The 26,312-nt window shown below is 45.9% G+C and overlaps 1 protein-coding gene across 1 annotated transcript; it reads left to right on the top strand.

The window, feature by feature from the left end:
* The first annotated feature begins 18,036 nt into the window (after positions 1-18,036).
* Apln (apelin) lies at positions 18,037-24,876 on the top strand. The gene is made up of 3 exons (XM_038315638.1): positions 18,037-18,263; positions 23,967-24,138; positions 24,743-24,876. The coding sequence occupies exons 1-2, from the start codon at positions 18,197-18,199 to the stop codon at positions 24,131-24,133; spliced, it is 234 nt and encodes a 77-aa protein (XP_038171566.1). The 5' UTR covers positions 18,037-18,196; the 3' UTR covers positions 24,134-24,138; positions 24,743-24,876.
* Positions 24,877-26,312: the final 1,436 nt, after the last annotated feature.

A 26,312-nucleotide genomic window follows, 5' to 3' on the forward strand; every position in this document is an offset into this window, starting at 1 on the left:
AAAGCTGGGCTCAGCAGAATGTGCTGCCCCGGAGGCCTTTCTAATGACTGGAAACAATAGAATAAAGAACAAGCACTCGCGGTCCTGTCACTTCCCTGCACCCAACTAACCACAGGCCTGGCTTGGTCATAATTGCCGCACTGCAAGCGGTGCTCACGCCTGGAACCAGCTCACAAAGCCACTGCTCCCTGCGAGTCTCTCAGCCAGCTCCAACCCCAAGGCTTATCTCTTTTCCTAAAAGAAAAGTAAAACGCGAGATCAGTGTGTCTCAGTTTTGTTACTTGTTTGGGTTCTAAATGTCACACACACACACACATATACCCTCGTGCCCCTTCTCTGCTCTTTTAAAATTTTTGTTGTTTAAGAGTCTTGATTCTTCGAGCGTAGTTCCAGGGCTTTGAGACAGCAAAGCATGGGAACTCACGACCTGGCAGGATCCTCAATGCTGTCGCCACCACAGTGCCCACGCCTCCTTCAGTCCTCAGCCAGGGCAGCAGCTCTCGGGCAGGGCTCCTGAAGCTGGGACAGGAGTGGCCATTGACTCGCAAAGGCGTGCGTGCGTGCAGGCACTTCACAGCCCTCCTCGGAGAGGCGGCAAACGTCTCTGCAGACCAAACTAATCCTCTTTCTGGGTCTGGCTGGCACAGTCCTGAGCCACCGCCGGACTGTCTAAGTACCGTGCCAGGAAATGTCTTCAGGACTGGAAGGACCCTGCTGTCTGCTGCAGAGTGTGGCAAGCGTGTGAAGCCAATTTGCACAAGTCCTGGGCGACAGAAAGCCTTGTGTTACTTTTGGAGAATGTTTCCCCAGAATGACAGTTCTGGACTTTTGTTGTTGTTGTTTGTTTTTTAAACAAAGTCACCTGTAAGCGGAACAATCCCCCTGGGAGGTGTGAAAGTGGAGGAGACAATTTAACACACCACTGGAGCCGTTTGGTTCCAGTGCCCCAAACCTAGCTTCTTCGGAGCCAGCTGTTTGCTGTGTAACTAAGAAGCAAGTCCTCTGAGGACATTCAGGCCATTGGGTAAACACCGTCCTCTCAGGCAGCTGGTTGTGAACGGTGGCAGTTGCCTTTGGCTGGGAAGCAAGAGCACCCAGCTGTTGTCTAGCAGATGAGCCAAGTTACCTCCTTCCAATGCTTTAGGTCCTTTTGTTGAAGGACACATGGATTCTGAAGAAAACAAAAGCCAATTTCTTACAATTTCTTAAAGGATAAAGAACACACACACACACACACACACACACACACACGCGCGCACACACGCACGCACGCACGCACGCACGCAAGCACGCACGCACCTTGTACGTGTAGGTACCTGTTTCCTTCTTGGGAGTAGCATGGATGAGATCTCCATTGACATGTTGACTCCTTTAAGTCCTCACTTCCATCTTCTACTTTTATCTTGTCTCCACAGTTTTTCTTACTTTTGTCTTGCCACCAGCTTTCTGATTTTCCCCTTCCTGTTTGTTCTGCCCCTCCTGCTCGTGTGCTCTTTCCTCTTATTCCTTTAAAGATGCATTGATCTTATGTTCATAAGTGTTCGCATGGCTGTGTAACATGCTACCTAGACTGGGTGACTTAAACTCCGTAAGTTACTTTTCCCGTGGTTCTGGAGGCCAGAGAGTCAAAGCACCAGACGCCAAAAATGATCAGGTGACAGTCAAGGAAAGGAGCAGGGTGTGTGGAGAGGGGGATTAGCTTCCTGTTTCTACAAGGTCATACTTCCGTCTGATTAGGGTCCCGCCCTTATGATCTCATTTAATCTTAATTAGCTCCTGAGGGCCCTATCTCCAGATAGAAACACATTTGAGGGATTAGAATTTCAGCATGCAAGGGTGGGATTGAGTCCCTAGTAAGCTCCTGTAGGAATCACTGATCACAAGAAGCTACAGTAGGGGTAAGACAATGAAATAAAGAGATGCAACCAGTGTTCTCAACAAAGTGTGAACAGAGAACAGAGGAATAGAGAGGATCAGAGATGACCAGGTGCCGAAAGATATTGAGATGAGTTCAAGCGGTGGGGGCACATACCTTAAATCCCAGCACTCGGGAGGCAGAGGCAGGCAGATCTCTGAGTTTGAGGCCAGCCTGGTCTACAAGAGCTAGTTCCAGGACAGCCAGGACTACACAGAAAACCCTGTCTTGAAAAATAAAGAGGTGCTATTTGACCCAGCCCTTTAGGGAAGGGAAATCAGTTGACAGACAGAAGAACAAAATTTCAGGCAATGCAAATCTAAAGGGAGAGAGTTGAAGTTATCTTTTCACTTGGTAGGCAGTGGTAGATTCTGTGCTGGAGGTAAGGGTCTGTAAGGCAAGAGGTAGGAGTGTTGACAATGGAAGTTGATGCCAGTTTAGGAAGAATCCAACCCTAGAACAATGACCATGGAGAAGAAAAACAAGATAGGCTTCAGGAGACATCATCGGTAAGACTAAGTTAAACAGTGCTTGATGGCTGATTGACGGTGAGGCTAGTAGGAAAGTAGACAAGATTGTTAATTGAGGGGATTGTCCCCATTCATTAGAACCCAAGAGGAAGAGGTCAGGGCAAGAGTAGGAGCAACCCGTCTGAAGCATCTCTAGAGCCTACTGATGAATTAGGGATGGATGCTGGGGATGAAGTGGGGGTGGAACACATTATGCAGATTCAAGAGCACAAGAAGGAGATAATCTGATTGCTGTGGCAGCACCACTAGTAATGGTTAGAGGAAACCATACTCAGAGCTCAGAGCTGGAAATAGTGCCTGTTCCCAATCAGCTAAGGTTTGGGGTGTTTCTGCAGCTTGAATGTCAAAGCCATTTGTTATATTTCTAACAACTGACATGATGTTATTAGGAGGAGGGGACTTTGGGAGGTGATTGGAAGGAGAGTGAGGCCCTCATGAATGGCACTCTTGCCTGTATATGAAGAGAAAAGAGCTCTTTCCTTCTTTCATTCTCTCCCCTCTCCATCCCTAGCTTCCTTCATTTCTCCTCCCCTCTTCTATTTCCCCTTCCTCTCCCCATCCCCCCTTTCTTCTCCCCTCCTGTCCTTCCTTCCATACTCTTCTCTCACTCCCTCCTTCTGCCCATGGGAAGCTATAATGAAAGATGGTTATCTATGCAAACGGGCCAGGAATAATTAGCCCTAGACTTAAGCTTGCTCTGGTTTCCTTTAACAAAGCTGAACAGTAGAATTCAAAATGACTGAACACATTAGGAGAAACTTAACCAAGTCCTGGAATGAAGCTCAAAAGATTTGTAGCAGGGTTTTCCCAACTCTAGTGCAATTGGCCTGAGCATTCTTTATTGTGGAGGCTATTCTGTGTATTGTAGGATGTTTACTAATACATCCAACTTTTATTCATTAAATACCAGTAGTACCTTCCAATTGTAACAACCAAGTATGCCTCTAGACAAATAAAATCATCTTTCATTTAGAACAGCTGATTAAAGGGATTCAGTGATTAAAAACTCAAAAACATAGACAACACCATGTCTGGAACTCAGTTAAAAATTACTTGGCACGGACAGACTAGGAAACTGACCAAAAGTGGAACATAAGTCAAATTACTGAATAAAATCAGAACTAAAACAGATGATAGAATTATCAAAGAAAGGCATTAAAAACAGTTACTATAATTGTATTCTGTATGCTGAGATCATTAGAGACATGGAAGACTATTAAGAAAATACCTGACTAAAATTTGTAGAAGTCAAGACTACAACATGCAAAATTAAAAAATATTCTGAATTAGAATTAGACATTAAAGAAAAAATGACTAGTGAACTTGAATTCAAAGCAATAGAGACAATTTAAAGCAAAATGCATAGAAAAGCAAATGTAAAAAGTACACAGGGCATCATTGAATGCTAGGGAAATAATATGACCTGATACAGAAATTGGAGTTGCTGAAGGAGAAAAGGAGAAGTGGGGGGAAAGAAAACAAACAAACCCCAAAGAAATACCAACCAATTTAAAGAAAAGTTATGAAAACTGTAAGTTCATAGACCCAAGGGACTCAACAAACTCCAAGTACAAGAAACAAAAAGAACATTACACAGAGGCACATTAGAACCAAATTGCTCAAAACACAGCATATTATAAGCTATCAGAGGGAGGGAGCACAGTTTTGTATAGAGAGGATTGGAAGAAAATCTTTGAAATACCTAAAATAAAGAAAAATATCACAGATTTTATTACAGGCAAAAATATTGCTATGGTTTGAGGGTTCCCTCTCAAACTCCCTGTGAAAGTTTATTCTCTTTGTAGAAGTATTAATAGATACTTTAAAAATATTTGCTTAATTTTATTTCACATGTGTGTTTTGCCTGAATGTAAGTGCACGGTGTGTGTCTGGTGCCCATGGAGGGCAGAAGAGGGCACCAGATCCCCTGGGAATAAGAGGTATAGATAATTATGAGCCACCATGTGGGTGCTGGGAACTGAACCTGGGTCCTCTGGAAGGGCAGCAAGTACTCAGCAGCTGAGACAATCAATGCTCCAGCCCCAGGAGGTGCTGATGTTGGAGGATTATAGCTTAATTGTAGAGGACTTGCTTAGCAACATAATAGGTTCCGGGTTAAATTCCCACTAGTGAAAAAAAAGGCACTTTGATGAATAGATTAATGCCAGTCCTAAATGATTTTGAGGCATATTTGAGCTTTCTTAAATTCAAATTTAACTTTTTGCCTTTTCTCACCCTTTCTTTGCTCATCTGTCACAGATGGATGCAAAATGAACAATTCTTTCCTGGTACCACAGTCACGGACTTCTTAGCTTTCAGAATCCTATGTCAACATATTTATGCTTACTAGAAATTACCCAGTCTTTGATATTCTGTTAATGTATCACAGCTGATGAAAACAATCATCTTTTAAAACTGAAGGCCAATTAAAGACTTTTCAGGTATACGAAAACTCAAAGAACTAATACACAGCAGACTGGCTAGCAGACGCAAGAAAGGACAACAGATAACTATATGGATCCAGGAAGGATGGAGGAGCAGCAAAAAACAGTGTCTATCCAGCTCTAAAAATAAGAGACTATGTAAAAAAAAGTAACAATAAAGGAGTATATTTTATAATATGTGTAAGTGTGAAATATATTACAACAATAGTGTCAATGTTGGGAAGTTTATTCAACTCAAGTAGAGAGAGAAAACACTTGGAACTTTTTGTTTCATTCAGATTCTAACCAGGCTAAAAGATTTGTTCTCTTGTTGATGACGCTGATCTTTCTTTCTTTCTTTCTTTCTTTCTTTCTTTCTTTCTTTCTTTCTTTCTTTCTTTCTAAAGTCCTTATCCCTTCTGGAAAAAATTATCACAAACTATCTAGAGGTATTCCATAGCCCAGGCAAGCTGACACATAAAATTAATCACACAAGTCTTAAATCAATGGCTTCGGTTTCCACCATTAGCCACTAGCAAAAGATGAGCAAATTAAACCTCAAGTAGAAGGAAATAAAGATCGGAGCAGAAATCAAGAAGACGGAAAATAAACAAACAGTACAAAAATAAATGAAGCCAGAAGCTTGTTCTTAGAGAAGATCAATAAAGCTGATAAACCTTCAGGCAGACTGATCAGGGCAAGAAGAAAGAAGACGCAGATTACCAGTGTGAAGAATGACAGGGTAAGTAACTACAGATTCTACGGATGTTAAAGTGGTACTAAGGGGATGTTATGAACAACTGTGGCCTGCAAATTGGACAATTTAGATGAAGTGGAGATATTTCTTAAGAGTCTCTCACACAAAAAAGCTCATTCAGAATAAATAGGTACTATGAATAGCCCTCAACTACAGACACCTGAATTTGCAGTTTAAATAATCAGCAAAGATAATTTCAGAGCCAGATGGCTTTATTGGTGGATTCTCTAAAGCTTTTAAAGAAATAATACTAGCTTTTTATGAATTCCTCTCTAATGATGAAAAGAAAGGCCTATTTCTTTTTCTTATTCTGCTAATAAAAGCAGAAAAATACTTTATAAATACAGGTCATGCAAATATAAACATGCAAAATTTTTGTAAATCAAATCCAAAAATAGGTAAAAAGGGGAATATGCTCATAATAAAGTGAAATTTATTCCCACAAGGCAAGTTTTATTTAACATTTGGGAGTCAAGCATTATAAATTGGCCATATTAATAAAAATATACAAAAACCAGATGATTATCTTAGCAAACACAGAAAAACATTTAACACAATTCAACATCTGGATCTAAGAAAAACTCTAAGCAAGGAAGGAATAGAAAGGAACGTTATCATTTTGAAGGATGTTGTGGGAAAAAACTACACTTAACAGTTAATGATCAACTGCTGAATTATTTTCTCCTCAAGTGGGGAGGGAGACAAGAATGTCTGCTCTTATTCAGTGTTTTACTGGAAATTCCTGCTAGTGCAATAAAACAAGAAAGTAAACTGGAAAACATTCAGATGGGAGCGGATGTGGTATCTCTATTTGCTGGTGACAATCACTTCTGTTAACTCCAATAATGTCTGTTAGAAATCTATTTTTATTAAGCTATTTTAGCAAGGTTTTTGGATACAAGATCAATATACGTAGATCAATTTTATTTCTATTTACAAGCATCAAACAATGAAATGATAACATTTAAAATAATACCACTTATAGTTTAATGGGGCTAAGAATATGCTCTTCAATAAATGATGCTAGGACAAATGAATATTCAAGTACAAAAGAACAGGGTGATTTATTTCCTTACTTTATACATAAAAATTAACTCAAAATAGATCATAGATCTAAACATAACAGGAAAAGCTATACAGCTGTTAGAAGGAAATAGAATAAATCTGTGTGGTTTTGTATTGGGTAACTGTTTCTTAGATAGGATACCAAAAGCACACGCCACCAAGGAAAATGTAGACATATTAAACTTTATCAAAATTAAAAAGTTTGGGGCATGAAAAAAGTGAAAAGACAACTTACCAAATAGAAGAAATTATTTGGAAATTAAATAGCTGATAAAGGTCTTCTGCCCATTAGGTATAAAGAACTGATCACTGGGTTGGTAAAGTGCTTAGCATGCAAACATGTGAACCTAAGTTTAAACCTATGATAAAAACCAGTCTAGGCATAGTGTAGCAAGCTTGTCATCTTGGTACTGGGGAAGCAGAGAAAAGTGGATTCCTGTGGCTGACCAGTCAGCCAGCCTAATCTACTTGGTGAACTCCAGGCTAGGGAAAGACCCTGTTTCAACAAACAAATAAATAAGGGGGCTTGCTCCCAAAGAAGAGTGCCTGAAGATGAAAACAGTTTTTAATGGTTCTTGAAAAGATTAAAGAGAACAATCCACAGGAGACAACTCAGTATTTGGGCAGACAGTAGAGATAGAACTGAAAACATATCTACATCAAAGCCAGTTCACGGATCCTTATAATAGCATTATTCGTAATAGCTTACGTTAAAAATAAGCCAATTGTCTTTCAATTTCAATTTGTCCTGACAACAGTAGCCTGAGGGAAGAAGGTTTTCTTTGGCTCAAGGTTCCAGGGAATATAGCCCAACACAATGGGCAAGGACATCACAGCAGGTGGTTCCAAGGCTGTAGGGATATGAGTTTGGGACTCCTTGCATTTGATGCAGGAATTCTACTGAATGGATAAATAAAACGTGATATAGTCAAACAGTCAACATCATCTGGCAATAACAGGAAATGAAATACTGACGCATGCTATAACACAGATGAACTTTGAAGACAATGTGTCAGTGAAAGAGGCTACATAAAAAAGTGACATCTATATTGTATCTATTCCTATGAGATGTTCAGAAGTGATAAATTTACAGAAACAGTAAATGGTGGTTTCTAGGGACTGAAGGAAGAGCATAATAAAGAGTGACAGGTGATGCGTATGAAGATTCCTTTTAGGGTGCTGAAGATATTTTAGATTATGGTGATGATCCCCAACTTTGTAGGTATGTTAAAAACCACTAAATCTTACACTTTCAATTGGTAAGTTTTGTGCATATGAACTTCATCTCAATATTGTTAGCCCAGTTATAAGAAGACTAGCCAGTAAATTATGTACTATACATTTGAATATACAGCTTAACAAGTAGTTAATGACATAAATTTGAAATTTATCCTACAGGCTCATATGAACACTCGACCTCCAATTGATGGCATTGTTTTGGGAGTTGGTGAGCTCTTTAGAAGATGGGCCTTTGCTGGAAGAAGTGAGTCATGGTGGGGGCAAACCTTGAGGTATAATATAGCCTGTCTCATTTCCTGTTTAATCTCTGTATCCTGTCTCAAATGTGAGGAGTCCAAAACTCACATTCTCATTACCAGGGGGCCACCTGTTGCGATGCCTTCCCCATTGTGTTGGATCATACATCCCCTCTAACCATGAACCCAAATAAAACCATCTTCCCTCAAGTTGCTGCCATCAGGTATTTTGTCATAACAACAAGAAAAGTAAGCAACATAAAATTGGTACTCAAAAGCAGGGTGGTTGCTTTGAATAGCCGGGGTGATTCATAGGCCTTGAGAATTGGTTTGTGGGAGAAAGGTAGAAGGGTTTGTGACTGCAGGCTAGAGAAGTCTTAAAATGTTGCAGGCAGAACTTAATGGGCCATTCTGATGGGGGTTCAGAAGACTGAATGCCAATAAAAATGTGGACAGTGAAGAGTGGGTTCGGTTTTAGAAGGCAACAGAGACTTTACTGGCTATAGGGCTAGAAGCCATTCATATTATAATCTGGTGAGGAATTCAGCTGCGTTCTCCACATGACTTAAAACCTTGAATGAGGTTGAATTCAAAAGGAATAGACTGATTTCTTTGGGGGAATAAATTTCAAGACAGCATTGTATTAACACCATAGCATAGCTACTGCTCCCTGCTCTTAGGTTTGTAATGAGAGGGAGTAGAAAGTGGAGCAGAAAGATATCTAAAATATGCAGTTTGGTGAGGAAAGGAGCGTAAATGCAGTTAAAGCTGTAGATTTGTAAACATTTAAAAATGGGAACCTGATGATGGTGGAGCTTTTATATGGTGTTCTGCTTTGCGTTTGGTTGCTGTGATAAACATCATGACCAAAAGCAATTTGGAGAGGAGAAGGTTTATTTGATCTTACAACTACCTGGTCACAGTTCATCACTGAGAGATGTCAGAGCAAGAACACAAAGTAGGAACCTCAAGCAGGAACTGAAGAAGACACTATGCAAGAATTCTGCTTACTGGCTTGCTCAGCTTACTTCCTTTTACAACCCCTGACCACCTATCCATATAGTCTGGGGCCTCCCACATCAACTGTCAATCAAGAAAACGCCCCCAAAGATTCACTCAGACCAGTCTGAGGGAGGCATTTCCTCAACTGAAGCGACTTCTTCTTAGATGCCTTTAGCTTGTGTCGAATTGACAAAAACCAAAGCACACACACACACAAACTCACATGGAACTAGGACATTGTGCTCTAAATTATTTTAGGTCGATTTTGTCTCTATAGTACAGTATATATTAAAGTGGAGGTGGTCTTTGGGAAGGCCTTCTCAAGCTCTGATTCCATGGTACTTGTTGAAGGGAATTACCCTGGAATGTGCTTTTTCTGGGCTAGCTAAGTCAGTGAGACAAAACTAGGAATCTGGCTTGGATTGTGCAGACATGCCTCTAGCTACCTCTCTGGGGCTGCACAGACCAGGGACAGAGCAGGAAAGCACACCATCCAGCAAGTGGGAAGACATCCAGGTTGGAGGAGGAAACTGGGGAAATGACAGCCTAATGAGCACCGCTCTTTCCAGTTTCTTTAAGTATATGATTCAGAGGATCAGCTTGCTGCACATTCCAGACCAGTGAGGCATCTCGGAGCTGTGAATATATAGCTATCCCAGGGGAGCAAACAATGGAAGACAAGATGGAAACAAGAAATGGCCCTTTCAGGTCTCCAGACCCAAATGCAAGCAGCTAGGAGGATATGGAGGAAGAGGTGGAAGTGTCCCTTCCCTGCAGGAAAGGAGATTATGACTTGATAGGGGCTGGGGAAATCAAATGGAAGAAACCAAAGACTTGGAATGTTGAGCCTCTAGGGATGCCTCAGATGGATGTGATACAGGAGCAAGGGGAAGGAGGTGAATTCCCTCCCTGCTTGTTCACAGTAAAAGCCAAGAAGGCACGGAGGTAGAATGCAAAACCAAGAGGCACGCTTTCAAGTCGTTTGTCAGCTGGGCAATGCCTTAAGCCAGTGCCATGGCTGATGGATCACCTAATGGGAATCACCACAAAGACAGACTTCGCCCAGAAAACTGTCATCCTATCCTCAGTCTGACCTGATCAGATGTTTTAAAAGAAGACACTGAAAATCCTAACTAAATACCTGAGATGGCTCCAGGCAATATTTGCGGCTGGGCATGCCTTTTCCTTCTTAATTCAGACGGTGATTGATAAGTTACGAGCACTAAGCTGGAAAGCATGGGAATTGGGGGTTCTTGTAACTGTCTCTTCCATGGCAGAGCTACAGAAACTCTTCCTACCCAGAAGGATGCAGGCATCAAGTGTCCTGTCCCAGTTCCAACTCTGTTTCTCCTGCAGGCCCAAAGATCTAAGCAGCGCATGTCTCACTCATGGGAATGGCTAGTTACATTAAATGACGTCCTGTTTCCTTGAATGGGAAAGTAACAGGGTTCCCAGAGCCCCTTCTCCTCCATTTCTAGGGAGGTGCTATACCACTGAGCTATAGCTCTAGGCCACTTCACATTTTTCATTTGAAGTTCTTACTGAATCCAGTAAGATAAGCATGGTGTTTTTTTTTACTTTTTAGAAGAATTTGAGGTCCCAAAACAGAGACGCTCTCATTCATTCGCTGTTTATTATATATTCATTTAGAAAGCTATTGATACTTAGAATTTGTCAAATGCCAACTAGATACTGAGGACAGTCATAAAAGACAGTCCTAGACTCTGCTTCTGTGGAGCTGGAAGATGACCTCATCATCTCTCTGTCTTTGATGCTATTATTAAGTCCATAGACTCAACACCCAATCCCCAACAGTCATTGCCCTGGCTCAGCACACCATGTTTCCAGATTCAAGATCATACAATACCCTGTCTAATTCAAGTCTTGATAACATTAGCCAGAAATGCAAGACAAGAAAGGTTTTTCTGGCACATTGGGATTTGGAGATAAACCTGCTGTTTTGGGTGTGGCCCTCCTAGCACAGTGGGCCTTGCTTGGTGAGGAAAGAATTCCCATGCCTCCCCTGGGTACCAGAGTATTTATAGACCCTAGGGAAGAGGAAGGATGGGCGCTCCTGGGAGACGTCATAGAGGATGTACAAAGGAAATGGAACTGCTCTGAAAGACAAACAAGAGGAGCCACAAGAGTGGCTATGAGAGGCAGGATCAGAAGGAATCAGGATGGAGGGAAAAATGCACACCTTGGTGGGACTTAGGCTGGGGTCATGGGGTCAGGGGTTGAGGTGTAGCTCTTCTTGGAGGATCCTTCTTAGAACCTATTGAGTTGTTAAAAGTGAACCCCTCAAAGACAACTGAGATATGGACAACTGTCTGAACCCCATTGTCACAAGGTTTTTCAGAAACAGCTGTTAGTCAGGTGAGATATATTTGTGGGAACCTCTGGTTCCTTCTAAGTATAGTCAACAACCTAAGAACAAACATATTTTTTGAGGAATTTGGGAGAAGCATGTAGTGGAAGTAGACTGAACGATTCTAGGTTGTGTGGAGCCAATTTGAAAGCGGCTAGAAAGGCACCTATATAAGGAATTAGCATGGACCGGCACTAGAAATGCAAAGGACTAGAAGCAATACCATTGTTCTGGAAAGTGGGATACTGTATGGATCTTGTATTAGTTATTTGTCTTGTTGCTATGACAAAATATCTGACAAAAGAAATGTAAAGAGAAAGGGTTATTCATGCGTATAATTTATCATGGTAGAGAAGTCTTTTTTCTTTTTAGAAAAAGGTGTGCGTGTGCATGTGGTGTGCATGTGGGTGTGTGCACATACATACATCTAAATGTATTTAAATGTGTGTGTATGTAATATGCATGCATGTGCCTCGGTGTGTACTTTAGAGGTCAGAAGAGAGCACCGAATGTCTTCTTCTCCCACTCCCTGCCTAGTTCTTTGAGGCTGGGCCTTTCCCCGAACCTAGGGCTTGTGTTTTCCCTGCCTCATCAGAAGCCATCATGCTCCAGTGATCCTCCAGTCTCTACCCCATTAAGAGCTGAAGTTACAGGAGTGTGCAAGATGCTAGGCTTTTTACATGGGTTTTGAGATGTGACCTCCAGTTTTCACGACTGTGCAGGAAGCACTCAATTGCTGAGCCATCTTTCCACCTCAGTTCACTCTCTCATTTATGATTAACCCCAAATCCCAGCCATCTGCATTGAGGGTGGGTCTTCCCATCTATTAGCCTAGTATAGGCGATCCTTCCTAGTCGATACCCAGAAGTTTGTTTCCATGGTGATTCTAATTTCCATCCAGTTGACAATCAAGGTTAATCACAACAAAAGGTTAGTATTTTGCTCTGTCTGCTTGGAGGAAGGGTTTGTGTGGAAGACAAGATCTCCTTCTGTGGTCAGGGATAGGTGATGAGGATAAGGAGGTACTGGACACAAGACTAGGGGAAGAATCATATGGCTAGTTAAAGAAGAGACACTGGAAAAAATCCAACAAACCTCAACAATATGTTTAGTTCCTCTGAATGGTAATTAGGGTCTTCTAATTCACATTTCAGGCCGGGTTTCACATACTGATCATTCTCTTCTCCATTCTGTGGTCATATACCTCATGTGGGAAAGTTAACCCTTAAGCGTTTGCCATGGTATGGCAAGCATTGTGGAAAAGAGCACAATTGTCATCTGTAGAATTCTGCCCCTCCCCTCAAAAGAAAAGAAAAAACCCAACCCCCAGGTATATGGACACGAGACAATGAAAAACCATATTATTTATTTGTGCTTGAGCAAGTAAAGTTCATTTGTCATGGATCCAGTTAGCAAGGCAGCTAAACCTCCAAGGTTCTCCCACTAGGTTTCTATTAAGCAACTCCAGAGACTGGGAGATTTGACGCTCTTCTTACATGCCTTAAACACAATAACAGGAAAAACCAAACAAGAAATAGTGCCACTGTGGCTGGACTCTGCTGGCAAATTTTGTTATGTCTTCGGGAACGTGTTGGATGAGCAACACTGGCTCTAGACGAGCTGGATGGACTGTGAACTGAGAGTCCCACGTCTAACCACAGCCACTGGGAACTGCTCTGCTGGTGGCCTCTTAGATCAGTGCTGGAAAGGTATAGAGGAAAAACAAGATACGGAGTAAATGTCCCCAGTCCTGAATTTGCCAGTGGTTTTACACAAGCCACGTTCCCTCCGTGGGCCTCAGTTTTTCTATTCGCATAAGGAGAGGAGTTGGAACTCTTGTTACTAGGCAGCTTCTCTGCTTGCTGGTCAGCCCCGTGGTTACCCAGATGACCTTTCTCCTTGCTCACTGTGTTGTTTGCACTGCTCCAGTAGAAAGCAACCACCGTCCAGTTGGGGTTGAGGGTGGTCACGTCTTTGAATATTTCTGTTAACTGTTGGTGTTGACTCATCTAAAATTCTGTGGGCAAGTTGTGATGATTTTGCCCAAAATAAGGACTCTTGGTATGTCTCAAGCCTAGAATGAAGATTAGTATGATTATACAATTCTTTCTTTCATTCAGTGACTAGTCTCTGAGAATTGGTTTTGGGCAACAGTTTTGCCAGAGAGAAGACAAAAATGAACAAGATACAGTCTTACTATCTTATATTACAATATACACATCGATTAGAGTACGAACAATTATACAATGCTCACCTCCCCAGGGAAACTGAGCCTTGTTCCAAGTACTTTATAGATTCTGATTCATTTAAATCTTCCAAAAACCTGGGGAGCCAGTTCTAAGGTAGCCTGTTTTTCACAGAAGGCAGTACCGGCTCTGAAAAGGTTAATGCTTTGTTGAAAGTCTCTCATTTAGTAAGAGACAAGGATGCTACAGTAGCCCTGTGTTTTCCCACCATGCTTCATTACTTCCTAATTCAAGAGAGTATGACTTAGATGTTAGAGGCTCAAATAAAGCAATATATGGGCCCAAGAACTGGAAAATTGCTTCTTGATGCCCAGTAACACGAGAGTATGGGCTTTGAGGTTAGGCAGACCTGAGGAAATGATTTGACCTCTGTTAGCCTCAGGTGACTCATTGCTAAAGTGGAGCTGATAAAGATTCAGCCCTGCCTCACAGATTGAAAGGTTAAATAACTTAATATGTTTAAAAACACTCAGGATAGTGCTTAACAAATTGTGCTTATGTAATAAACTTTTAGCTCTTATGTTATCAGCATCTACGGGGCCAGGTAGAGAGGAATGGGTCGCAACAGGATGCATTCTGAGGCTTCAGCGGAGGAACCTTTGAGTTCAAAGTTGATGTTTGAAACCAAGCTAGCTGTGGGTAGAAAAAATGTAAAATTAACCAAGGAGTCTCCTGGCTTGACAAGGTAGAGTTTGATTTTTCCCTTAGGGTGAGGCATTGGCTCCAGAAAGCTCTGTTCGAGAGAACTTCATACCTGGAATGCACAGCCTTAAGTCATTCTCACACTTCAACTCCTTACATCAGTTGGATCCATCAGATTAGCCTTCCAAAGTATCTGTGCTTTGAGGCAGTAAGATAATGATCAGCTGGCTGGCTGTTCAGAAGACAGATATAGAGGAAGCAGGGCAAAGGCAGAGCCTTTCCTACCTGGCCAGTTCCAGGAGGCCGGAGGCCAGACTCCAGGGTGGGGAGGGGCATAGGTCAGACAGAGGAGAAACTTACACTGGCAAGTACACCTACTATACACGGAGACTAAATACTTTATATGCATCATCTCACTGAACTGTCCAACTACAAGTCTTTGTCCCTGCCGCTATGACAAAACGTCAGATACATTTTGTGATTTATGTACAGTCATTAAAAATATATTTCTTATAGTTGTAGAGATTGGACAGTACCAGATCAAAGCACCAAAGGGTCTGATGACAGCTTCCAAACTCTCTTTGCTTCCAATATGGCACCCCAAGTGTGGCTTCTTTTGGGGTGGAGAAGTAGGGAGTGAGGGTCAGTACTGTGTTTTCACAGGCAGAAGATATGGGTATTAGTTACTTTGGGGGTTGTGAACCAATACCTAAAAAAGTCAACTTGAGGGAGAAAAGATTTATTCATGGCACATGGTTTGAGAGGGACACATTCCATCACGGCAGAGAAGCCCTGGCGTCAGTAGTGTGACGTGGCTGATTGTGTTACATCCACAGTCAGGAAGCAGAGATGAATACTTGTGTTCCACTCATTTTCTTCTCCTTTCCCTCCCTGCCCCCCCACTTAGGCAAGTACTGGGGGTTGACTCTAGGGTCTCCTGCATATGAGACAAGCCCCAGCCTCATTTTCTTCTTTGTATTCAGCTGAGACTCTACCAGTGGAATTGTGCCACCCACGTTCATGATGGAGCTCCCAACGTCAGCTAAATCTCTAGATTTAGCTAAACCTCATAGCCACACCCAGAGGCTTGTCTGTCAGGTGATTCTGTATTCTGTCAAATTGGCAATCAAGATTAACTATCTTGCCGGTTAACCATCACACGGCAGAAGGGTAAGAGAACATTGGGGCCCCGAGTGGTGGTGCATGCCTTTAACCCCAGCATTTAGAATGCAGAGGCAGGCAGATCTGAATTTGAGGCCAGCCTGGACTACAGCATGGGTAACAGGGCAACTAGGCCTACACGGAGGAACATTATCTCAGAATAAAAAGAAAAGGACACAACATTGGATTGTTCCCTTCAACCTCCGTTATAAGCACTCCAATCCACTCATGACGATGGAGTCCTCGCGAATTAATCACCTTCCAAGAGGTTCCTCTTAATACTATCACCTGGGGGATTAGTTCCAACATAGGCGTTTAAAGGGGTCTATACCTGGATTGTGCAGAAGCAGCTTTGAAGCCTTAAAGGGGATTCGCAAGGCACTTGGAACCACGCAGTTAATGTGAGGTGCTGAGGAGCAGAATTTAAAATAGTTTACTAAATCTGAGGCTTAAAAAAACAATAAACTCATAGGATACAGAGGTAGACAAGTCAATTGAGCAGTGAAATAGCTGACAGTAACGATATGTGACACTATGGAACTGAATGCATAGTGTTGATGTGGGGACTAAGGACATGCTGGTTTCACATAGGTCGGCTATCTCATTTCTGTTCCCAACTACAGCAGATATGTCTAGAGAACAATATTTCTTCTTCTCACTCAACTAATTTCTCCGGTAGGAAAGCAAAAAAAAAAATGGGTTCCCCCTCCCCCCTCTGCCTGCTCACAGCCAGGGTTCCCTGGGATGAAGACAGATTCTTCCTACTCCCCCTCCTCTTCAATGTGGCCAGTTGGATCTCAGGCCATTATCAAGAACTCTTATTCCCATCTGACTCCCTTGATTTATTTGAATAGCTTACTCATATATTCAGAATCACATATTCAGAAGCACCAGCTAACTCCAAGGCACTGTTCTGGTCTGGGGCTGCATTTATACGGAAGACAAAGGTCACTTTGTTGGGGATAGTTTTGGTGAAGGGAGACTGACAAAGTGTATGCATTAGGATTTTGTAACATTTCAAAGCTTTTTGATAGCATATACTATGGATTTCACATCCTCTGTGATACATAGAAACACTGCCCCACGTACCTTTGGTATAGATTCAATGTACACTTGGAACAAATTGCCTTGCTCCCTGCAAGGTGGAAACACCTCTTGATTCAGCCTTTTAATGTGTGTTGAGTGCCACCTATGTGCAGAGAATGATATTGGGGAGTTCGGAGAGATCCAGAAGAAGGGGGTTCCCAGTCTGAGGAAAGAAGAGGTGCATTTCTTTGGGAACCCCCATGCTGTGGAAGGAGATTAGAGTCCAGAGTAGAAAGACAAACGACCCTAGGGCTCTCTTACAACGGGGAATCCCAGTTGAATGCAAAAGAAAACCAGCTGAGTTTGGAAAGAGTTGGGAGGCCCTTCCCCATAAGGAGACGAAACTAGGTAGGGGACAGCTCCAAGCAACAAGAAAGGGCACATGGCAGAACCTGCAGAATGTCTCCCGACAGTGAAGAGGAACCAGGAGGCAGCATCTCCGGGGGACGGGTTGGGGCACAGGGACAGGAGGATGCCTTTTAGATTGGGTGGGATTGTGAAGTTTTGCAGCACGCACGAAGAACTCACTCGCGGGGCCAGTCCAGGGTAAAGGGTACTCGCTACGAGACAGCAGGAGAAACAAGGATGGTAGGCAGTTACCCAGGCCTTATGCACCACCTAGGCAATCACCTCCAATTCTAATTCAGTTGAAGACGAAGAGGGGAAAGGAGGCGGAGTCAGGGAAGATTTTGAGTAAACTCCCCTACTTGGTAAGACTGAGTGACAAAGGGAGAAAGAACTTGATCAGGGTCAGAAATGGATTGGGGTGTTGTGGGGATCCGAAATAGGGTCCTTTTCCAAATGCTTAGGTATCCTGACAGCTGTTAAGGAAACCAGGTGGGAAAGGGTTAAGTGTGCCCCTCCACTGATCCAAAGGCTTCCTGTGTTTGAAATCCTTCAGGTCTCTATGAACTCTCTGGACCCCGGCCAGGCAGGCATTGTCCGGGGAGCGGCTGTGGGTTGTCCGAGCGGCCGCTCAGCCTTTGTTGTGGGGCCACCTCGGGGTTCCCTCTCGCGTCCTGGATAGGGCTGCAGCGTGCTTGCCGGGAGGGGGGCGGTGCGGGAGGCTCACTCCTTCTCCCTCTTCCTGATCTCCGCCCCCCCCCCCCCAGCCCTCCCGATGACCACATGACCAAGTGGGCTCGCGGCCAAACCACAAGCTACAAAATGCAGCCCCCGAAGTGAGCAGGGAAGCATTCTCTCTAGCAGCCTGGACCAACGGGAAGTTGCGAGTCGCCGGCAAGCACAGCCTGCCACTTGGAGAGTTTTTGCCGCTGTCCCGGAGCCACCTAGGCCAACTTCGCGGCGTTGCCCGCGGCGGCAGAGGAGGCTGCTGCAGAGCAGAGGCGGCCAGCAGGCGTGGGGCCGGCTGCCAGCAGCGCTGCTGGGGCGCGCACCCTCCCGTGGTCCGGGAGCCACGCGAACTCCGTGCCTGCACGCGCCAGCCCCAGCTCGCGCCTTTCTCAGTGTCCCGGGTGCCCCCCTTCTCCGCCCCTCTTCAGGGCTGCTGCAGACCGAGTTGCAACATGAATCTGCGACTCTGCGTGCAGGCGCTGCTGCTGCTCTGGCTCTCCTTGACTGCGGTGTGTGGAGGTGAGTGCGTGCCCTTCCACTCGCCCGGGTTTTCTCTAGGGCTCTTCTTAGCTGCAGCCAGCGTGCTCCTCTCTTTCTGCCCCACGCGCGCTCTTCCCGCCTCTCAGGAAACCCGGCGCGAGCCTTGCAGGAGCAGCCACGCGCCAGCCACACCGGGAGGCAGATTGACAGGGCATCCCGGGTGGGGGGGGGGCGACGTGTTATGTAGGCACTGCTTCTTCGGACAGTGAGGGGTGGGGGGGGGGCGTTCGGGAATATCTCATACATCACCATTTGGCCTCTCTTGAGTACTCCTCGCAGTTTAAGGCAATCAGGGCCCCAGACTTGCACCCTGTGTCCTATACCCAGCACCTCACTTGGTGGCAGGGAGTATGGGGATATGTCCAGTTCACCTCATGGATCAGTGGAGGTGACTGACCTGAGCTGAGTGGTCTGGGCTCCACGTTGAAGGTCTCTGTGTCTTGGAGTTTAGGGGGCCGCTGGCAAGTTCAGGGGCTTAAGTGGCTGGGGATGATGTGCCAACATGTAGACGTGACACTTGTTGCATAGTCAGGAGCACGCTGCGGGGGGCGGGGGCGGGGGCGGGGGCGACCGCAGTGGCTAGTGAATCCCAGCTGTTGCTCCTTTCAGCCTGTGTGTGAGAGAGGCAGCCTACTTAGGCAGATCTGGACTGGACAGGGTCAGGCTGGTCTCCTCCTTCACTCCAAGGTCCTGGATGATCTTCTTCCCTGCTCCACGTGGGCCACCTGGCGCACAGCCTCTCTCTGGGAGACTTGCTTCTTCTGTATTCTGTCTTCATCCTCCACTATTGCCCCAGGTATAACTTCGGTCCCCCTGTCTCCAGGTACCAACCCAGTAAACACAGGCGGCCCTCCGTGCATCTCAGGGAAGTGGGGGGGGGGGCGTTCTTCATTTCCACGTGTACCAGCCCTCCACCTGGAAATTCTTGGCACTGGAACTCCCTTGCCTACTTCAGTCAGGGTCTTCAGTGTTCCAGGAGCCCCTGCCCAGGCTGCCTGTCCTCTGTGCGGTCAGAGCCTTCTGGAGCTGCCAGCTCCCACCTTCAGCTGCCCCAGTCCTGTGATCTGGCTGTCACTGCAGCCTGCCTGGCACAGCAGAAAGGGAAGGTCAAGACCAGGTGGACAGTTGCCAGTGCCAGGGCTGGAGTCGCAGGGAAGTGAGAGGAGAGAGGGAGAGGGAGAGGGAGAGGGAGAGGGAGAGGGAGAGAGAGAGAGAGAGAGAGAGAGAGAGAGAGAGAGAGAGAGAGAGAGAGAGAGAGAGAGAGAGAGCACGAGCGAGCAGGACAGTGGGTTTTCTAGAGGAAGAACCCCAGGAACTTAAATTTGGTTTGAACCCTTCCAGAACAGGAGGATGGCCCGCTGCCAGGAGCCTCTGGAGTTCTGGCCAACTCTGCCTGCCTCTCTTTGTGGCCACCTCCTTTCTGTACTCTTGTTCTTTGGCATTGCCCTGCACTCAGGTTTCTCCGGAAAGTACATTGGCCTGGTCGATGCCTCCTGCCTCCAGGTAGCTGTCCAGTGGTCTCCTGCGAGACTCTAGCACTGGGGCAGCCACCTCTTTAGAAAGAAGGGTGAAGACTTTCTTCCCAGAAACTTTTGGCGGTCAGGCAATGGCAGGAAGGGAGCAGAAGCTGTGAATAAAGATATTACAGCAGCCTGCCCCCTCCATTGGCTTACTTAGCCAATATGGTTGGCAAGACAACACACCTTCATAGTTTGACTTCAGACAAATAGTCCAAGGTGGTACCTTTGGAGAAGAACATGGTTGGGTACAGAAAGGGTGCCCCAGAGGAGGCTGGACCACCTGGAGCTGCATACTTCCCTAGAGGGTGAGGGGAGGGTATAAGTAAGACTTTGGCTAGTAGATACTCTGTGAAGCCTTCAGGGTCCAGCTATTACTAGTAAAAGGGCGAGCTGATTTCAAGGAAGTGGTATCTGGTCCAGACCCCGAAACGTCTCGCTCTGTCTCCTCTTTTTATATTAAGTCTTTTGCACATCATAATGTGGGTGTAAGCCTCACCCTTACATTTTATTTAAGACTAGCATTGGCTACTTCTAAAGCTCCCACTATTTTCCCATATCTTGCCTACTTTTCAAACCAAGGAGGACACCTTTTTGGAGGTAGCCAGCAGCCAGAAGTTTAGGTATGCACGCTTCTACTTCCACTGTGTCCTGGTCTAGAGAGCAGAGCCCTAGAATCACTTTGTCCTTAAGGCAGGCTTGCAAGAACTCTCCACAGCCAGAGTCCCCAGAGCTCCAGGCTCAAAATCCATACTTCCTCTTCTCTTCTACTTTCTCTTTGACTTGGAATGTTCACCTCTCTTCTCCCCTCCTCCAACTCTACAGACTCCTCGCTGCCTCCTGACCTGGGATACACTTTGCTCTTCTGAGTCTGAGAGTTTCTGAGTCCTGGCCAAGTGTCCCTTGGTCTCCAAGCACCGCTTTCTTTTGTCTCCTCCCCCTTGGCAACTTCTACTCCAGCATGCAGTGTAAGGACAGCTTACTGTACCCCTCCCACTGTGGAGGACATCTCCACTCCATTCCCAGTTCTAAACTCTAGGCATCCTTGTAACCCGAGCCAGGCCTGTCTGTCAACAGTAAAGTCCTGAGGCTAGTCGGGCTTCCCACAGCCTGATCCAGATAAGCAAAGCTGGCAGTAGAAAACAGCACAGAGTCTCAGAGAAGGTGTCTCATATCCCAGAGACACAAGCCTTACTACAGAGCAGTGGGCATAGATAGCATCACCAGTGGGATCTCCACCAGAACCTAGGGGTGGGCTCGGAAAGCAATCACTATACAGACCAGACCCTGAACAAGAAGATAGGTGCACCATTCTGCTGAGGCTGGTGTGTTTTCTGAAAAATTTCAGACTCCTTTTTGTGTCTCAGCAGGGTTGGAGTTCAGGTTGCACGAAAACCAAATCACGCTCTTCCCCTGGCTGCAGTTCCCAGCTTGAAAATACCATTGCCTCACTCTTAGGAACAAGGGCTCCAATCCTCTTGGCTTGAGATTCTCTGGGAAATAGCTCCTGCTTCCTTTTAAGCAGAAAATGAGTTGGAAGGGCACATTGAAGTGTATTGGGGTATTCCCCGTCTCTAAAGGGGAATGCCTTTTGTACGGCCAAGACCTCTGCGGTGATGAGAATCAATGGCCTCTAATTTGTTCTTTCAGACAGGACAAAGCCAGGGTTTCAGGTATCGGCTGGCTTATCTGACTAGACTCAGCAGCAAAAATAGGAAACGAATGGGTGATGGGATCAGAGTGTGGGAGGAGCCCACAGACTTCCTGTGATGGGGAGGACAATGTGCTCCAACCCAATAGGATGGAAGAGACCAAGCAGCTTCTGGGGTGGCCACTTTCCCAGGCCTGGCTGAGCCTCAGTGAGCTCAGGGTGGATCTTCTTTGCAGGTCTAGAGTCTAGACATCTTCCTGGTCTGAGTTGGAGCAACAGTCAGCATGTTGCCCATCCTGGCTCTTGACTTTCCTTCCTATGGACCCCCCCTCCCCCCCAGTCTTCTTTGACTGCCATAGACACGGACAGTCTCAGGCCATGAAGACATCCAAATCCTGTAGTTGATGACATGGGCATGACAACCAGTGTCTTATTGTTTTAAGGCCCGTAGGGTCCTTCTCCTGTGCACGACTACATGCTGGACACAGTCCTTACCATCCGTCAGCTTAAACATGTCTCTAGTTCTGATTTCTCATCAGCATCACTAAGAATCACCCTCAAGGCTCAGGGTAAGCTTTGATGAGATCCTAAAACTCAAGACATCGATTAGATCAACTGCAGGGGAGGGGGAGGACACCTAACAATGGCGCTCCTGAGCCCCTTCACAGATGGTAACAGGAAGGCAACTCTAGGTTAGTCAAACAGAAGCAATCCTTAAGGCTTCTCATCATCATTCCTCTTGTCTCCAAAGTATTAATATTTTTAAATGTTAGTTCTCCTGAATTATAGGTTTACAGGCTCAGTTGACACACTGACACACTTTAACCCTGAGCATGGAAGTGTGGCAAGTCAATCCTTGTAAACCCCTGGCTTCTGGTGGGCCTGGTGGTTTTTCTTGGACAAGAATGGAAGGGTGTTGTAGAAATAGAGAGGGTGTGTGTGTGGGGGGGGGCATGTAGTGTGCTTTCCTGGCTCTGAGTGAGGAAGAAAAACAGCAGCCCTAAAGTCTGCACAAAGAGGACCACAAGGACAAGCCTCACCCACTTTTGGCCCAAGAGGATGCCTGGAAATTGTCTTCAAGCTGAGAAAGATTCACTAGAACCAAGGGGTCAAGGAAAGAGCCAGAGTATCAGGGCATTGAAGGCAGGGAGGAATAGCCAACTGGATGCCATATGGAAACTGTGAGCCAGTGGCGGGAATTCCTTGATGGACGGCAGTGAGACTCAAGGAACAGGGATATATAGCTGAAGGCAAATCTGATGGTGTACAGGGAACAGAGGCTGGTATTCATTATCATTGGCCTCAGGCACTGCTGTGTTTCTGAAGGCCACGCCCATACTGGGCATTGCACAAGCATCCCACTCCTCTGCCTCCTCCCCAGAACCATCTCATCCCTGCACATGGTCTGCTTCTAGTGTCCAAGGGTGTCTCTGGGTACTAGCTCAGCTTTCCTGGCTGCACTTCTGGCTCTGTGGGAGCTGGCACATGTGCCTTCTCCCTCATCTTTCCCAAGAACATCCTGCACAACTTGGATTCCATTAAGGGCTCAGTGGCATCAGATGCCTTTTGCACTAAGCCAGATGTGGGCAGATGGAGACAGGAGCCTGGAAGGGCACACAGAAGCCGTGTGGAAAGAATTTGTATCAGATTTTGGGTAGGAGGTGTGATCTAGAGTGGTAGATTGATGGGGTGGTGCCAACCCCACTCCTGGGCTTACCCCAGGAGTGTATGGGCATACTGCCACGGGTGACACTTCCTGCACTCATTCACTCACACGTGCCATATTTATTAGCCTCTGAATTTGGTCTCAGGCTGAAGAGAATCCAGTGCAAAGCAGGCTGAGTCAGTTATGCCCCAGCCACATCCACAAGGAAGCCTTGGGAGCAAGGAAAAGCCTCAGAGATGCCTAACTACTGATGAGGTGCCCAAGGGGGACAGATGAGACCCCTAGCACACCGAAGTGAGTCACCCTGCCTTTCAAAGAATGTCAGCATAGGGTGACATTCATTTGTTATTTGTTTAAAAAAAAAATTACAGCCAAGGGGAAAAAGAATAAGCAGAACACACGAGCCCATTCAATAACTGACATATGGATATGGGTCCATGAAGGGGCATCATTGTGATGTTGTATGTTTGAAATGTTTGAAGGACACCAACTGCAGGGGTGCCATTATTATGGTTCATTGTGCACCACAGCCAAGGTGTGTTCCACACCTAAGTATAGGCTTGATGCTGCAGAATGCACCCCAATCATGACATTGTCCAAGGAAGAACTTGTTGGTGCCCGTCAGATACTTGATATAACTGTTCAAAGGATATAAAATTAGTTACACCAATGGCAAAACGAGTGGTTCCGTTTGCCCCAGAATAGTGTCTTTTCATCAGGTTAGAAAAGAAAATTATGAGGGACGCCACCTTGTGGAGAAGTTGCACTGTCCCTTGGGCCGTGGCCTCCTCTGCTGTCTCCACTGACCATCTTCCTGGCTAATGGCTTCTCTCCTCTCCTCTCTGCAGTGCCACTGATGCTGCCTCCAGACGGGAAGGGGCTAGAAGAAGGCAACATGCGCTACTTGGTGCAGCCCAGAGCTTCAAGGACTGGACCTGGGCCCTGGCAGGGAGGCAGGAGGAAATTCCGCAGACAGCGCCCCCGTCTCTCCCATAAGGGCCCCATGCCTTTCTGAATCAGGTATTAGAGCCCCTTGTCAGTTGGTAACACTAACGGGTATGGACAGCCTGCTATTGAAGATCAAACACAGCAGGGTCTTAGAGCTTCCTGGGAGCTAGTAAAGCACTTATTTCTAATCTATTTTATAGAAGAGATTGTGACCCAGAGAAGGCCTTAGCGCTTGGGGCCAATCTCCTGACTCCCTCCCAAGAGCAGAGTATTTTGTTTTCCCTCTACTCTTCTGCATGGGATTGGACAGGCTGCTGCCATTGAGGAGTTCTCGAAGTCTTAGCAGGCCGTGGCTGGAGAGGTGTGCCGAGGGCATGCCTATAGCTATCTGGTGTGCACTCTTACCAGGTCCAGGGGCGCATGGGAAGGTAGCAGAGAGCCTAGGGACTGTGATGCATGGGACAGGGGAGCCTGGGTGGTAGTGTCCAGAGCTGGGAGAAGCAGAGAAGAATGGAAGGTGGCCAGAGAGATCAGGGCTTTTGAAGCCTGGCCTGCTTCTTCTCCCGCTGCAGCCAAAACCAAAGATGATCAACTTGGTGCCTTGGGAGTGGGCACTACTCTTGTTTCCTCCCTAGTATATGTCTGTGACTTCTTTCTTCTTGTTTTGTCTCTTTAGGATTGAAGAGCTCACCATGTCCTGCCTGGTGCTGTTGTCTCTACTCCACAGATTCGTTCTCTTCTCTGGAACCTTCGCATCCATTTGGCTCTCGTCTTGCACCTGTTATAGCTGCCAATGGTCCTGGCTATTCTCACCCACCAAGTTCCTCTAATGGCGTGGTCCTGCCCCTCATTTGGATGATTCCATTTCTCTCACAAGGATCCAATTGGCCCATCGCCCTGGCCACTCCTAGGACTGCCATTGGAGACCCAGCTTCCCCTCGACCTAGTTTTAGTCACTATCAATTGGCCTTAGCCTTCTTTTGCCCCTTCCCTCTTCCCATTATCTCGGAAAATGGACAGGAGAACTCCTTTCTTCAATGGATTCCTTCATTCCTTCAAAGCGCATTTGTGCTTTCTTATCCATTGGACTTCTCACTTAGGAGTACAGAGATGTGCAATGAGAGACTTTGGTTGAGAGGGATTGGGTGTTGGGATCGGGAGGAGGTGCATTGGGGAAACTGAAATGTGGGCGAGCATGGTGAAGGGGTGAGAAGAAAGCGCTGCCACGGCTTCTTTCTCAGCTCTGTCTGGCCCTGTCAAGAAAAAGGCAAAGGAGAGGGACCCATGAAGTATTTTGTCCTCGTCCTCTCTGCTCTCTGTCGCAGATAGTTCAGTCTCCAGGTCAGAAGGGGAGAGTGTTGAGCCCGATATGGTTCCATACTCTCCTGGAAGTAAAAGCTAACTAAGCAGGAGAGTTGTTTTTGCCAAAAAATAAAAAATAAAAAAATAAAAAATAAAAAAAAAATCACCAAGAATCAGAGCCCAAAGGACCCTTGAAGATCACTTGCACAAACAGAGGCTCCTGAGAGGGGAATGACCCGCTCAGTGCCACTGCAGAGTCTCAATGAGGACCAGGTCTCTAATCTCCCACTTTGTGATGTCTGTTTTCCTCTTGATGATGTCCTTTCATAGTAAATGAAGTGCCTTTGGCTGGGTCTAGTGCAGAGGGTGGCTGGACAGGACAGGGAGGGAGAGGCAAGCCAGCTATGAACTGCCCTGTGTGAGCATAGAGCTTCCCCCTCCCGACCTGTCCTGGAATATTCCATAAGTGGTGAGATGTACTCCACACAGGCCAGGTCCCAGCCACACACCCAGGCTCAAGCTACTTTAATTGGGGTTCTCAGGCACTGAAACTACCATTTAGCCCCTGACACTCGCTGTCATGATCCCCTATGTTGACTGGGCCCTTGTTCTTGTGGCTTTGTGGGGGGGGCATGTCAGAGTGGAGAAAGGGGAAGAAAGGAAGGAGAGAAGGAAGAAAGGAGGAGAGATGGGAGGATGTGAAGGTAGGGTCCATCACTCCACCAAGAGGCCCCGTCTCTTGCCAGGAGTCCTTTGCAGCCCTTCCTTGAAGGGAGACCCTCATTGTTTGCCTGAGCAGATTGGTCTTCTCAGAGGCCTCCCAGGAGGGAGGAAAGAGAAGACAGAAGCTTGATATTCACTTACATATGTGTAGGGCAGGGGAAGTCAGGACCCCCAAGCCCTATAGTAACCCTAAGATTGCCTATCCATCCCTCCCCAAGCCT

Source organism: Arvicola amphibius, chromosome X (assembly GCF_903992535.2).
Source record: "Arvicola amphibius chromosome X, mArvAmp1.2, whole genome shotgun sequence".
In the NCBI taxonomy this organism is placed as follows: Eukaryota; Metazoa; Chordata; class Mammalia; order Rodentia; family Cricetidae; genus Arvicola; species Arvicola amphibius.

Coding starts and splice junctions, on each gene's coding strand:
- Apln (XM_038315638.1), top strand. CDS start 18,197: ATGAATCTGCGACTCTGCGTGCAGGCGCTGCTGCTGCTCTGGCTCTCC. Junction 18,264..23,966: donor CTTGACTGCGGTGTGTGGAG/GTGAGTGCGTGC, acceptor TCCTCTCTGCAG/TGCCACTGATGCTGCCTCCA.